The sequence below is a fragment of the Tasmannia lanceolata genome, unplaced genomic scaffold (assembly GCF_043159265.1).
Source record: "Tasmannia lanceolata isolate RefF3 unplaced genomic scaffold, GAP_Taslan_0.1 ptg000008l, whole genome shotgun sequence".
Lineage (NCBI taxonomy): Eukaryota > Viridiplantae > Streptophyta > Magnoliopsida > Canellales > Winteraceae > Tasmannia > Tasmannia lanceolata.
Genome location: NW_027518685.1, coordinates 30,614,202 through 30,629,321, shown reverse-complemented (window position 1 = coordinate 30,629,321; position 15,120 = coordinate 30,614,202). Strand labels below are relative to the sequence as shown.

The 15,120-nt window shown below is 39.4% G+C and overlaps 1 protein-coding gene across 2 annotated transcripts; it reads left to right on the top strand.

Annotated features, from left to right (window-relative positions):
* Positions 1–1,968: 1,968 nt before the first annotated feature.
* Positions 1,969–10,956, top strand: LOC143885156 (uncharacterized). Of its 2 annotated transcripts, XM_077389182.1 has the most exons (8): positions 1,969–3,605; positions 3,679–3,799; positions 6,654–6,754; positions 7,394–7,507; positions 7,675–8,016; positions 8,221–8,615; positions 10,427–10,576; positions 10,661–10,956. In XM_077389182.1, the coding sequence occupies exons 1-8, from the start codon at positions 2,129–2,131 to the stop codon at positions 10,805–10,807; spliced, it is 2,847 nt and encodes a 948-aa protein (XP_077245297.1). In that variant the 5' UTR covers positions 1,969–2,128; the 3' UTR covers positions 10,808–10,956. The 2 variants fall into 2 exon arrangements, with proteins under 2 accessions (XP_077245297.1, XP_077245296.1); XM_077389181.1 differs by having other exon boundaries at positions 10,427–10,955.
* Positions 10,957–15,120: the final 4,164 nt, after the last annotated feature.

Here is a 15,120-nt window from a genome sequence, read left to right as displayed (position 1 = left end):
AGAAGATGGCTTCTTCAAGTTCTTCTGTATGGGCTCAACGTTTCTTCATCTCTGAGAAATAGTATTGCAGATGAAAAATTAAAGTATAAATGAATTGGAGTTATATTAGGGGGGCATGTTTGATTACCATGATTTTTTTTTCTTGAATATTCTTATCCACTAGCGTGTGGGCGCGGGGGGTTTGGACCGTGGGGGGGCTAGTGGGGTAGACCCGAAGGGTGGCGGAGTGCGAAGAGGGTAAGAAAAGACTGGAAAGAAAGAAAAGAATAAAAAAAACCTCGATTCAAAATATGATTGAGAAAAGAAAAAATTCGTGGTTGCCAAACATGGCCCAAGCTATGTGAAACGGGCGTAAAACAAATTTGACACCCATTTGTTCAAACTTTTTTATTTTTTTTGAAGGGGAATGATATTTTCCCCCTCTTACAGATAAAATAATCCCCTTAAGTGGTTTAGTTTTAAAGGCAAAGAAAAACATTTGGTTGCTAGTAAAAATTTTATCCTTGGGAGGTTTTAATCCAAACAGTGAAGTCAACGGAATTTGCTAGGATTTTTTTTTTCCCTACAATTCCTAAAGTTCCCACCAAAACATGGGGTGTCATTACCAAATATGAGAAGGGAGGAGATAGAGGGAAGAGAGAGAAAGAGAGGACATCATTCCCTAGGAAAGAAAAAGAGGGGACAAGGAGACCATGTCACCACAGAAGCAATCATTACAAGAGTCAGATTAAAATAATTCTAATGCTAAAAGGCAACCAAAAATGGGATGCAACCAAACAGAGTAGGGAGTGAATTTATCCTCAAGCAGTGAACCATTCTCACAGAAACCGTTGGGGGGGGGGGATGGGGATGGGATGGGATTTTATCCATTTAAGTGGGGAAAATATCATTTCCCTTTTTGAAATGGTGTTCAAACCATGGTTTTAAATTTCAACCGAAGTCCGAAATTTCAGTGGAGGCCGACACCGAAATCACTAATCCCGAAACGGTATTGTATTTCGTCCTAAATTTCAAAATATCGGTCGAAATTTCATTTTTCCCCACAATTTCACCCAAAAACCTGTTTTTTTTAACTAAATTAATATTTTACCGAAATTACCAATTTTGGTAATTTAGGCCGAAATTTTATATCAAATAAGATATTGTTTTTCTGGTTTCGACGGATTTCAATCGAAATTTCAATTTCGGTGGGGTCCGAAACCAGTACCAAAACCGAAATTTAAAACCATGGTTCAAACTTCATTTTAATCTCATTTTATGTGAAAAATTATTTCATGGAATCTTTGTGGGCCAAGGGGCAGAGACAGAGCATAAGGCATTCCACTCACTTACCATCACAAGCCAGCTAATGAAAAACAAGCAAATGAGGTGGAATATCTAAAAGCTTTAGTTTTTTTAGATTTTTTTATAGTGTAAGCCCTTATAGTCCTGTATTTTCAAAAAGTACTGTACAGACCCCACCATATGATCCAAGCTGTGCATGTCCCGTGTTATGGAAATCTCTATAAATCGGAGGGCTAGGATCATCCTGTGGAAATGATTTTGGGGAACAACCTATTTACGCCGTGTTCCATTAGATGGACGGTTTGGATCATCCTATGATGTGTGGGCGATACAGTACTTTTTGAAAAAAAAAATACTGTACCATATTTTTCTTTTTCAAAAAGTACTGTACGGACCGCATCATAGGATGAGTCAAACCGTTCATTTGATAGGCCCCAACAGAAATAGTTTCCATAGGAAGATCCTAGCCGTCCGATCTATAAATGAACTCCATATCATTAAAGACAATAAGAAGCCTTCTAGAAGTTATAAAAGACAAGGAAAAGCAGGTGGAATATCTAAAAATTCTGTGTATATGAAGTGAAATGTCTGTAAACCATGAAAAATTGGATGTTGACGCCATGGAAAGATAGCCCTTTTGACTCTGACATAAAATGTCTCAAATATGAAATATGAAATATGAAATGGAAGATCACTACCATCTTCTCTGCAACTTCCACGCTGCTTCTAGGCTACTTTCCAAACCCCAACCTCAGCTCTACTTCTTGAAAGAACCCCATCCTCAGCTCTGCTTCTTCAAAGACTATGGTGGTGGTAGTGGTGGTGGTGGTCAGAGTTTCACGCTATGGAAGACCACGTGGAGAAGAAGAAGTTGCAGTGGAGACCCATCTTAAATCACCCAAAGGAGTCCACCAAGGATTGGGTCATTAGTACTTTCTATTCCAACAATGAAACTGCTTTTCATCCTCAAAACACAAGCACCCTCCATCCTACTCCTAAAGATTCTACAAAAACTTCATCTAATCCTCAAATTCTCAAAACCCAGTTCAGAAATCCAAGTAATAGACACAATACAACAAGAAAGGATCAGAATAAGTTGCAATGGAGACCCAACGCGGAGAACAGAAAGGCGTCCCACAATGAAACTGCTTCTCATCTTCAAATTACAAGCACCCTCAGTCCTAATCGCCCAATTCTCAAAACCCTAGAGAAGGAGAATCAGAAGAATGGTGAGCCCCATATTCCTAGAGATGGTTCTTCTTCAGCTAAGCCACGCATTCTATCCTATGCAGAAACCCTCGAGAAAAATCAAGACAGGATGACAGTGGAGGATCAAAGCAACACATCCAATGCTTCTTCGAAGGGTTCTCTTCACAGAGGTGAGCCTGTAATTTACTTTGAGGAATCTACTATCAATGCGAGTGCCGAGAGATTAAAATATTACCTTGTGGGGAAGTTCCCCCGCTCATGCCCGAGCTTGGCCCGCATCAGAGATTGGGCCCGTCGGGTATGGAAACTCAGAGGTGATTGGGCTGTTACTTTTCTAGATGCTCATCACGTTTTCTTTAGGTTAGATAACATCTCGGACATGATCCGAATATGGGTCAGAAGTAGATGGTGGATTGATGGGCATCTGATGAAGGTTTTTAAATGGACTCCCCAGTTCCAGCCAACAGAGGAAGAACCGTCTTCTGCCGCTGTTTGGATTTCACTCCCTTCTCTCCCAATTGTTTTTTTCCAAGAAGATCTCTTATTTGCTATAGCGTCTTTGGTCGGAAAAGCACTTTCAATTGATAGTCCTACAAGAAATCTGACTCGAACAAATGTTGCGAGAATTTGCGTAGAAGTCAATCTTCTAATGAAGCTTCCTCGTCGAGTATGGATTGGGGTTGGAAAGGGAGGTTTTTGGCAAGACATACGCTATAGTAAGCTACCTTCATACTGTTCAAACTGCCGCCACCAAGGACATTCCACAAGAATCTGCAAGTTCAATACAATTAACGCTGTAACAAGTGATTCCCAAAATAATACAGCAAACTCTAGCCCTGGCAATTCAAATCACGGTATTAAAAAAGATGAGCATTCTCAAGAGCATTCAAGGATAGCCAAGGTTTTTTCCCAAAATTCTGTCGGGGGAAAAGGTAGTGAAGGTAGTCCAAGAAAACCAGATCAAACCTGTTCTGCAATTGAAGATAAAGATGCAAATAACCAGCCTACGACATCAGCTTCCTCTCAACTACCATTGAAACGAGTGACTATTGTAGAAGCCGTAAGCAAGAGTATAGCAAATGCTGAGGCAATCAAATCAAGAAAGAACAAGGGTAAGGAAGCAACTGAGAGCATGATAGAATGCTCATCTATGTTCCTCTTCTTATTATTTTTTCTTTTTGCTAGGTGAGACGGTGTTTGGCGGGACCTTTACCAGTTTATCAATATTGAATGAAACATTTCTTCAAACAATGCTAGACGATGAGAGGGTTAAAAAGACCCTAGGAAAGAAAGATTCTCATAGTAGGTATGTGTCAAATTACCTTTTATTATTTGAAATTTTGGAGCATTATTGCAAAAATGTGATGACCCCTCTAGAAGGTATTTAGAGACCTGGCATAGAGAACAAAATCTTAAAATACTTATTGTAGTAGAACCAAAGCTATCCCCTTTTGTTGCTCAGTTGAACATAGTTAAAGAGTTTGGCTCATGTTCATTGGGTTACAAAGTTAGAATAATTAAGCAATATTTGTATTACATTGTATATGTAACTTTTATTCTTCTTTATTTTTTTGAATGGCATTGGATTTATTAAAGAGCAAAGGGCAAGCTCGGCGACCAAGCAACTTGACATAGACCTTTAATATAGAGGTAAATTGGCGAGCACTGACTTAACAAGAGTAATCCTTTCTCCAAGGGAAAGAGGATTTCTTTTCAAAGAGGAGGGCCTTTCTCCACTTTTTCTATCAGTGGATCCCAAAGCTTCTTGTTGGGCTGCCCACCACAATGGAAGACCCACGTATTTTGAATCAAAGCCTTCATATATCATAGCATTCTAGGGAAAACAAGACCTTTCTCCTCGCCCAGTGAATGCCCATCATCACAGACTTAAAGAAATTAGGTATTTGACTCGAAACCATCTCATAACAACAAAGCATAAGCTTCGGATTCTTGATTTTTTGCATCTTCTGCTATACTAAATACCTAATAGCTGTCAGCATACTGCAAATGAGTTATCTCCACCCTAGGAATCCTAGCCTAGATCTTTCAATCAGTCCACCCAACTTAGCTTTGTCCATCATTTTGCTCAGAGACACCGCCATAATCGTGAAAAGGAAAGGGGGCAATAGATCTCACTGGAACTACAAGATGATTTAAATAACCCGCGAGGGTATCCTTTAACCATTGCCTTTGAAATTTCCACTGAAATTGACACGAAATGACCGAAATGTTTACATTTCCGTCCCGATCAAAACGATATCAAAACTTTGTTGGAGATAATTTGTATCTGTTGGAGAATAAAGAATAATAACCGGTTTGCTTCAAGGCGCGAAATTGCTTTCCTTAAGACAGATTTAGCCCCCACCAGAAGTGTGCAAAGAGGATCCGCGAACTGCCTCCAAGATACAATGAAGCCAGTAGGAATATCCTACTAATATTTGATGACGCTATGCACGAGCGGAGTCAAATCCGAAATGCCCTTAGAGAATAACAAGCCTTAGAAAATCAACCTAATTACTGCTAGTGCAGTATAACAATAATTAGATAAACAATAATGAAAACAATATGTAAAACGAATTTGGTGGGAGTGAGAAAAGAGAGTATAATTGCACTGTAAGTCTTGAGAATTGCACTAGAAATAAGTAAATTCGTTTCTATGTTAAAATGGCTGGGTTCTGCACCTTTTATAGAACCTCTGGTGACTTTTCAGTGTGAAAAGCACCCGTGTTTTTCCAGTTCGGTTTGAATTCTGGCTGTTAGATCGCGCCCATACACGATTCAACGATCTAGATCAATCCTGGAGTGGCTGTTGGGATATTTAAAATCCCGTCCTTCCCCATAACCATTAGATTGTGACCGATCGCAACTCTATGGTTCGGATTGTACCTGATCGCCTCTTGACCGTTGGGACGATCTAGACGCAACCATTCAATCCGATGGCCTAGATCTCACCCGACCAGGCACTATCCGTTGGAGTACTATAGGCCCGTTGGGCCAACCGTTGAGCCCGAATCGAAGGCCCAACCCGACCAAGTGGACCGAACCACTCGGTCTATCCACTCAACCGATCCAACCCGGTTTAGATCCTATGTCTCGGATCAAATTTGGAAAAATCAAAGGCTCCAATCGCTCCTCGCTACGATGCGTCTAAAAAAGCGCCAATAAAGCTCCACTATGCTCCCTATAGCCCATTGCCCACGCCGCGGGTGCGTGATCGATGCGTTGCACCGTCCCGCGGTTCGACCCATGGCTAAGACCCATTGTGCATTTAAACAAGAGAGAGGAATGGGTGAAGTAATATATGCCCATCTCCAACTTTTCTCCGGAGCAATGTGGGACTATCTTTTCAATGTACTTCTACACTCTTTCCAAAAGCAAAAGCAAAAAGCAACTTTTTCAAAGAATTTCAAAGAAGAGCTTTTTCTTTTCCAAAACAACTTAAAGAAAATATTTTCCAAAACTTGTTTTGACCACAAAACACTTGATTTGAAAAATCTCTAACAAACTGAAACAGTTGTGACTCGTCCCATGAAGATTTTATTCAAGACTATTTTGGGAGTTGACATCCTTGCATTTAGAAGACAATTTGAGTTCACAAATACTCCTTAAATATAATATTTACCTTTTCTTTTCTTTTGGCAAAACTTTTAGTTCAACACACTCCAATACAGATTTCACTAAATTTTCTCCTTTTGGTCTTTATAAAGGCGAGTCATATGATTTTGCTTAGTCACGACTATTCTCCTTGAGTCTAAAATTTCGTTCAACACACTACAATACAGATTTCACTAAATTTTCTCCTTTTGATCTTTGTAAAGGCGAGTCATATGATTTTGCTTACTCACAGCTATTCTCCTTGAGCCTAGAATTTATTTCTAATTCTCAGTCTTTCAATTTAATCAAAAAAGTATAAAAAGGGAAAGAATTCTATCTATGTAGAAAAAAACATGAACTGAATATTATCTAAATGGTATGTAAAAAATTGCTGAAGAGAAGCTAAATCAAGAGTTTATCCTAATAAGAATGTCTACATAATTTTCTTTTTCTTATTAGCAACTCTTGATGATAACACTTGTTGAATAGCTCTATGAACTGTAGGGACTATGATTAACTCATGTTTGTGCATTATCGCTGCTGACTGTTTTTTTTTCATTCTACAGTACTTCTAATAACAAAGGACTCTGCCGTCCCGTTAGAACACAAGCTTGCCCAGGATCTCCACATCCTCCATCTGCTCCACCACCAAATATGTCTTCTCGAGGTGCCATATTCTTTTAGTAATCTCTCTTGATTGAAGTTTATTATTGAAGTCTTGCAATTGCTCGTCTTTTGGCTTGGTGCTGCTTAGATTGGTTAGATTTGGCTTATCTGAATCCAGTATCAGATTTAGTACTTGTTTTTATTTTTTTCAGAGTCACAAGGTTCTTGCCCTCTGAGGAGATCCTTCACAGCCATCATTTTTTTGGACATTGACGAAAAATGGGCTCCATGTGGATTTTTACTCTATCCGACATAATATTGGAGCTTTTACATTTATTTCTTTTCTTCAATAAAACCATTGCAATTGCATTTAATTTACCTTTGATGATATGCAAACATTGAGCTTTTATTTGCTTCCACTCTTGTACACATGCATGTACATTTCCATAGTTATCATAATGGAACCAGATTGAATCATCCAATACCAAATTCGAGGGGTGGTAAATGATGTGCTTCTCCTACATGCTTACTGGTGGGAGCCTCTTGATTCATCATGTTTGACATGGTCAACATCTGACAAGGCGGCTTCCTGTTGCAATTGTATGCTTGTTGGTGCTTTTTATGTTTTACTGCTACATGATTGCATAAAAAAATAAACTATAATTGTATCTCATCCAGTGTCTCTGAGGTGTTATTTCAGGAGGAAATAGTGCAAAGAATAATGGAACGATTGCTGGTAGAGTGATTTCAGGTGCAACTAGGTTTGTGTGGTGGCGTCGTCGTAAGCCACAAGGACATTTCTTTGATGTACCTGGTAAGTGGTTGTAAAATGAATATATTGGATATCTAGGGATCTTGGAAAATGCTAGCATCCTTCATGCGTTCATTCCACAGTAGGGCCACCCATGAAGTGTCTTCCTGTGTGTGAAGGATTCTATACTCATGCATGTGTTCATACTTGTTCAAATTTTCTCTCTACAGCTGATGTGGATGCAGAAGTTCATCGGGGCCATCTCAAAAGATTTTCTCTGCGAGAACTGGAAGTTGCAACTGATAAATTTAGCAGAGAGAAAATTCTTGGTCGAGGTGGGTTTGGGAAGGTGTACAAGGGACGCTTAGCAGATGGTTCATTCGTGGCAATAAAGAGACTTAAAGAAGAGCGTACACCAGGAGGACAGCATCAATTTCAATCAGAGCTAGAAATGGTCAGGATTGGTGTGCATCAAAACCTTCTCCGGCTGCTAGGTTTCTGCACGACACCCACTGAGCGAATGCTTGTTTATCCCTATATGGTTAATGGAAGTGTTGCGTCATGTTTGAGAGGTACTTTTCACCTCTTCCACATTGCATTCTTTTCCACTTGCTTTTTGCATATTCTCCTATATTTGGGTTTGGCATTGTCTATCCTTGCCCGAAATTCAAATAGTTCTGGTGAAAATTGAATAAGAACTTATGTCAGAACTGTCTATTTTGCTCATATCTGCAAAATACTCTAAATGGATGTTTATTTTGGTCATTTTTTTGTAGAGCGCCAACCGTCAGAACCACCACTTGATTGGACAACACGGAGGAAGATTGCACTTGGATCCGCAAGGGGGCTTTCGTACTTGCATGATCATTGTGATCCAAAGATTATTCACCGTGATGTGAAAGCTGCAAATATTTTATTGGATGAGCAATTCGAGCCATTTGTTGGTGACTTTGGGTTGGCTAAGTTTATTGACTATGGAGATACTGAGGTGTCCACTGCTGTACGTGGCACAATTGGGCATATAGCACCAGAGTACCTCTCCACCGGAAAGTGTTCAGAGAAGACTGATGTTTTTGGTTATGGGATCTTTCTTCTTGAACTAATCTCTGGAAAAAGAGCTTTTGATCTTGCTCGGCTTGCAAACGATGATGATGTCATGTTGCTGCACTGGGTATCCACTGAGTCATTATTCTCTCTAACTTATTTTCATATAATAGCTTACACATGATTTCCTTTCAATGCTGCCCTTTAGGCTGATATACCTATACCTGAGCTATTTTTGTATTCTTTCTCATTTTTTGTGGGTTTGATAGACATGATTTAAGAATATGACTTTGGCTTCGGCAACTAAAGGAAATATGACTTTGGGATCCTCCATTTCGTTAAACGAACAAACGGAGGTAGAATCAGAGTGATTCCCAAATTGCCTTTATGGAAATTCCTCAATAACCCTGGCTATTCACGAAACATGAGAAACCCGTTATTACATGCACACATGCACCAGTTCTACTTCCAGGTAATCTTCCATGTTTATTTTTAGGATCCTATTAGAGGCCTCATACTTCCATCCGTGAAATATTAGGGGCATTTTGGAGGAAGAAAACAACCCTAACTTTGGCCATATTGATCTTTTTGAAGAAAAAACATGGGGAACATATTTCTTGTAAACATGAATAAACATTAGGTTGTTTCATTGAGGTCCCAGGATCGATTCCAGCTGACCTGCAAAAAAAAACGTTGTTTCCTTGCTGTTAGACCAGATAACTCCCCTTTGTAGTTCATTTGAGTTTGTCTCGATGATTCCTTTGGAACATTTTCTGATTATCTCTGTCACAAATGGTCTTCTTTGACTAAACCTCAAAATGTCCAGAAAGCATACCCTCAATTCCTAGACAATGTTATTCATAAAATAGTGCTTTATCCCTCTATTTTTTTTTAATAAAAAATGACGGATACCAGCTTAGTTTTTGACTGGCCTAAAACAACACTTACATGACCGTTACCCTATTTACCTCACTACTTTTGCGAAGACATGGTAAGAATTTGCAAGCTATGTGCTCAAATAAAAAAATATCCATTGGAAGCACTCCAGTCCAGCTTCAAAAGAATGCTTGACGCTAAAGCCATAAACACTCTTCTTAGTATAGTCACGTTTGGTGGGGGTTGATAAGGGCATGTAGGGGCTTTACGAGAGGGAGGCTTCGGTAATTGGCTCCTGAAATTAGTGAGCGAAGACACTTTGTTGAACACCATTTTAGCAAGAAGACACTTTGTTGAACACCATTTTAGCAAGAAGACACTTTGTTGAACACCATGTTAGCTAATTTTTGGAAGTTCTCCTTACCCATGAGAATCAAAGTTTCTAATCTCAGGTACCCCTTTCTGCGATGCTATACAACAGAAATCATGCAGCTTTATAACATTAATTATATTTCTTTCATTTCGCCTTTCAGTGCCATCCACTAAATCGTCAAAAAACAAAATAGAAACAGAAACGCTCACCATTAATCAACAGCATGGGAACTTATCCACTTTTTTTTTGAATGGCGAGGGGCTTATCCACGTTGGGCCAGCTCTTACTCATATGTAGGAGAAACCGGAATTCCTCAAACAACAGTGCCGCTGCCTAGCACTAGCGCCATTTTATTTGAGCTGAAATTGTGTTGTTCGGGGGTGATACTTGGTTCTAGATATGAGTCAGATGCCTCTTCTCTCTCCTTCTTTTGAGCATAGGCTTCTGTTGGATGCCGCTTAGTTTATATGTCCATCTTTTTCCTTAAACCATAGGTTGTTTTTTTCCCTCGAATTAGTGGAAATACATACACCACAGCCTCTAGCGGGTATATTCCCAACCAGAATCAAGAGCAGATGAAGCAATTGTAATAATCAGCTAAAGCTGAGCCCAGGGCTGCTGTTTAAATTCATTGTGACTAGTTGTTCAAGACTTGGAATTCTAACACCCAACATTGTTTCTGATGGCAGGTGAAAGAACTTTATAAAATGAGGAAGCTGGACACTTTGGTCGATCCTAACCTGCATAACAACTATATGGAGGCCGAGGTGGAGCAGCTGATCCAGATTGCACTGCTGTGCTCTCAGTTCTCCCCAAAGGACCGTCCAAAAATGTTCGAGGTGGTAAAGTTTCTTCAAGGCGATATTTTGGCAATGAATAAAGCTTGGTGGTCACTTTGTAATCCAGATCACACTTCTCTGCAGTCAGGCCTCCCCAATAAGATTTTTTTGTATAGGGAGATAGCTACCCCCGGAGCTATTAATTCCAGATCATTTCATTCTTCATTATCTACATCTCAACAACTGCAACAGGGACCATCCGTTAATTTTGAAGTCGGTGAGGGTTCTTGAAGGTGACAGGAGAGTCGTGAGCACTGGAACTATTAATCGACCATGTGATAAGGAGATGGATTGTACTCTATCATGGTATTGAGAAGAGCTTGAAAATTGAAAACTTAGAAAAAGACTAGCAATGCCATTTTTTAGGTTGTAGTATAGAAAGGTCTTGTACAGTTACTCCTTTTGGGATGATGTGTTGGAAGTGTTCACATAATAGGGAGAAATTATATGGTGGACCGCCGTGCATGCATGTGCAGCCCCAAAAAACAGTTGGGCCCACAGTTTTTGGGTGATCCAAACCGTTCATTTGTTGGGCCCGGGTGTTGATAGGGTGTGTCTGGAAAATCTTCCCCATACGATGTTCGTAATCCTTTGAACATCCTATGGTGACTCCTTGACGTACACAAAGAGTCACTGATCTACGAATAGAAACCTAATTTAGGTCTTGTTCCGCTCAACAATGGATAATTCGTGGAGTTTTAAAATGAACGGCACCGTATAAAAACCTCCGAGAGGGTTAGTATCATCCTATGGAAAAGATTTTCCAGGCACACCGTATCTACATCAGGGCCCAACAAATGAAAGGTTTGGATCACCCATACAATGTGGGCCTCACTGGTTTTTTGGGGCTGCACGTGCATGCACGGCCAGCCACCACGTAAATTCTCTAATGAGAAATTATATAGTTGCCGACCGTGAAGTCCCGCCAAGGTAGCACGTCAGACGTACCACTCTGATATTTGATCCAACAGCAGCATCTTAAAAAGTGTGCTGCTCTTGGATCAAATATCAAGGGTACTTGACGGTCGGACACCATATAAAAACTCCTACTTTAGATTCCAGAAGCATTGATTTTGGTTTCTAATATTTAAATTCTTAAATATTATCACATAAAATTAAGTAGGAATTCCAATGACCAAAATATCCTCATCTCATAATGGGTTGGGTTCAAAGCGGGGAAAATAATCTGGGTCGGGTACAGGAATCATGTATCTTGAGTCGGAGCCTTAGAATCTAAACATGGTTTTGGTTGGAGCAGAAAAAATGCTGGCAGATAGATTATCGCTTTTATTTTATTTGTTTGAATTGTATAATGATTCGATTCCTGTGTAGACATATAATTATGAGATGATTTAATTTAAGTTGTAGCTTAGAATCAGTTTAGTATGTGTGATAATCATATCTATTAGTCAATTTATTACGTTTGAAGGTTCTTGCTAAATCAAGATGAATGTTCTTCAGGAAGTGCTGAACCAAGATGAATATTAGTCACAATTTCAGCATTTGGGGGAAGGTTTTGGCAGTTTGAAATCAACACCAGAGGGATCAAATCAAGAACACAAGCAAAAATACTCCGTATTAACCCTGAATTCCAAGCAATCTCAGCGCATGGAATTGAATTCCCCATGGTCATATTCAAAATCAAATTTATGTTTAATTTTGAGTCCAATAATCAGTTTTGGACTCACATTTGCTTCTCAAAATCCAAAACAAACACGGCCTAGAGGCAAATTAATGGTACACTCATGAGGGATGGCCTTCATATAATTTCAAAATAAACGGTTTCAATCTATCATTGACATAATCATTGGCTGAAAGCACTGCCTTCATATAATTAACTCGGCTATCCCATTCCAAAAACAAATTTTTTGAAATTACCATATTTTTTCAAGATGATTATAAAGATGTCCTTGAAATGTATTTCCAAATTTCACCTTGGTCATCTTCAAAATTACACCCATATCACAAATAGATTTAATTTTGTAAATGGAAGAGTTCATGTGACTATTAACTAGGGCTGCATCTTGGGTCTTGTTTTACCAGAGCCGAAAATAATCTGGGTCGGGTACAGAAATCATGTATCTTGGGTCGGATCAGGTTTTTGGATGAAAAGCGGACCCAGTCTCAGAATGGGTTTGGTTCAAAGCGGGAAAAAAAGGCAAAACCTGAAATCCGATCCGACTCATCTTGCATTATGAATTTCTTAAATATCTTTTGAGCAATATGACAATTTATATTCGGGAAATGATATCTGCGCCGAGGTGTTTTGATAAACATGCACTCCAGTATTTGTCGTGTAGCATTTAAAGGGCTTTAAGAGGTTTTTGAGAACCGTAATATCCCTTGACATCCCTTTAAATACTACACGAAAGAAAAGTGGAGCGCATGTTTATCTAGACACTTTGGCACAGATATCATTTCCCTTTATTGATATAATCATTTTCATCTGGGTATTAAGTTTTCCGATGTGAAAAGGAGAAATTATATAGTGCCTACATGCTCGTGTAATTGGCATTTGATCCAACAGGAGCACAGTTTTTTAAGATGCTCTGCTGGATCAAATATCAAAGGGCGGTACTTCAGTCCTACCACGTACACAAGCATGCCCTCTTGTCGGCACCATGTAATTTCTTGTGAAAAAGCAGTTTCCTTCTTAAAATTTTGCAATTAGCTACTTAAATTTAGAGAATTTAGGTGCCGAGATGTTAGGTACCTTATTGTTAGGTACCTTACCAATATGCCAAATGCCCTTGTAACGTGTTAGGCAAAGCCCTTTAATCATGTCCCACACTAGGCTGGGTCCCACCTAGTCCTATACCTAGGCAGATCCCCACTCAGGACCATAATATTCCATCACACTTCATCCTCGGTGGGCCACTCTATGGCAACTTCACTGTTGGCTTTTCACTTTAGCTTTCTATCTGGCAGCCCTTTCCAAGTAGTCCACTCAACAGGTTGCCCCTTCCGTTATTCAAACACGGGACATGGTGGGTATTGTGCTCGTTAAATACCTTACCAATACACCAAAAAACTCCAAAGCTAATGGAACACGTTAGGTAAGGCCCTTTAAACTTGTTCCATACCAGGCTAGGTCCCAGATAGTGCCTAGGCAACTCCATTCGGGACCATAATGCAGGATTTGTTGTTTTCTATAATCTTTAAAAAAAACAAATCTCGAAATTACTCAGGACCAGATTTGTTGTTTTCTATAATCTTTGAAATTGCTCCTTGGAAGTTGTGAAGCATACGCTTGGAAGTTGATTCCCTTTAGCTTGATAGACTTTTTGGTCATTCGCTTCAGGTGATATCTTGTCCTCAGGAAGCTGAGAGTGAAGAAAATCTATTGGTGGATTAGGAAGTTGGTTGGGTTTTAGACCAGTCTGTTCAAAGTTGTTGTGTTAGATCTAGCTAGATGAAGTAGTGCTCCTTTTCATTTTGTAATTAAGAGTAGTTTCTATTTTGTTTCATCTATAGGATCAAGAGTATGCTCTTGACCAATTATGCTATGTAAATGTAAGTTGGGACCTCTGGTCCCAATGTAATTCTCATAGTATTAATAAATAGATTTTGTCATCTTAAAAAAAAAAAAAATCTTTGAAAATATTCACTATCAAAAGCTAAAAAAATTCATATCTGGCTCATAATCCGTTAGTAACTAGGGGTGCAACTTCGGTTGGGTTGGCATTTCCTTGAGTTGCCCAACCCGATTTAATTTCGGGGTTGAGTCATGGCAACCTGACCCGACCCAAACACAACCTCCGTCCTCTAATTTTATCTTTATTTTCTTTGGTTTATTATTTTTCTGTTTGGCCTAAGGTGAACCTGAACCAACCCGACTCAGCCCGACCCGATTTCGGTTAGATGGGTTGGGTTAGGGTTGAAGGAATCATATCTCGAGTTGGGTTAGGATTGGCCTCAACCCGATCCGACATGACCCGAGTTGCACGGTTGCACCTCAAGTCCAAAAGTCAAAATACCCATTTCTTTGTTCACCTGTAAAATAAAACCCATGAAGAGATTTTGCAGGCAATGTTGAGCGGCAAAATTTGGGAATTTGATTCAAGGCCGACATTCAGGAAGTGGAGAGAGGTATTCTTAAGAAAATTTGGGAATTTTTTTGGGCATCAACTCATGTCATGTCCATGCACTCCCAACACTGAGGGGCTGTTTGAACCTCTATAAAAAATAACCATGGAAAGAATACTTCCTGGATCAAGCAGAGTTAAAATTCTCCCGGAAGCGGAAAATTTTCAACTCTGGAAAACTCTTTACGAGAAAAGTAATATCTTTTGGTAGAGTGTAGTTACTGCCACTGATGTTGTGCTGCAGAATCAGGCCATCCCTATCTGCTCTCCCAATATCAATCATTTAATCAATTTACTTGGTTTGAAATGTTTTTCCTTTATCAGATTTCTCTATGTAAGATTATCTGATCATTGGCCTTATTTCTTCTTCTCCTGGCATGCAGATTCGCGGTATACAGAATATAATAATATATTCTCTTCCAGAGAGGAAGGAATTCTACCCTGAGGTTCACCTCTTAG

Coding starts and splice junctions, on each gene's coding strand:
- LOC143885156 (XM_077389181.1), top strand. CDS start 2,129: ATGGAAGACCACGTGGAGAAGAAGAAGTTGCAGTGGAGACCCATCTTA. Junction 7,508..7,674: donor ACATTTCTTTGATGTACCTG/GTAAGTGGTTGT, acceptor TTCTCTCTACAG/CTGATGTGGATGCAGAAGTT. Junction 8,017..8,220: donor TGTTGCGTCATGTTTGAGAG/GTACTTTTCACC, acceptor ATTTTTTTGTAG/AGCGCCAACCGTCAGAACCA.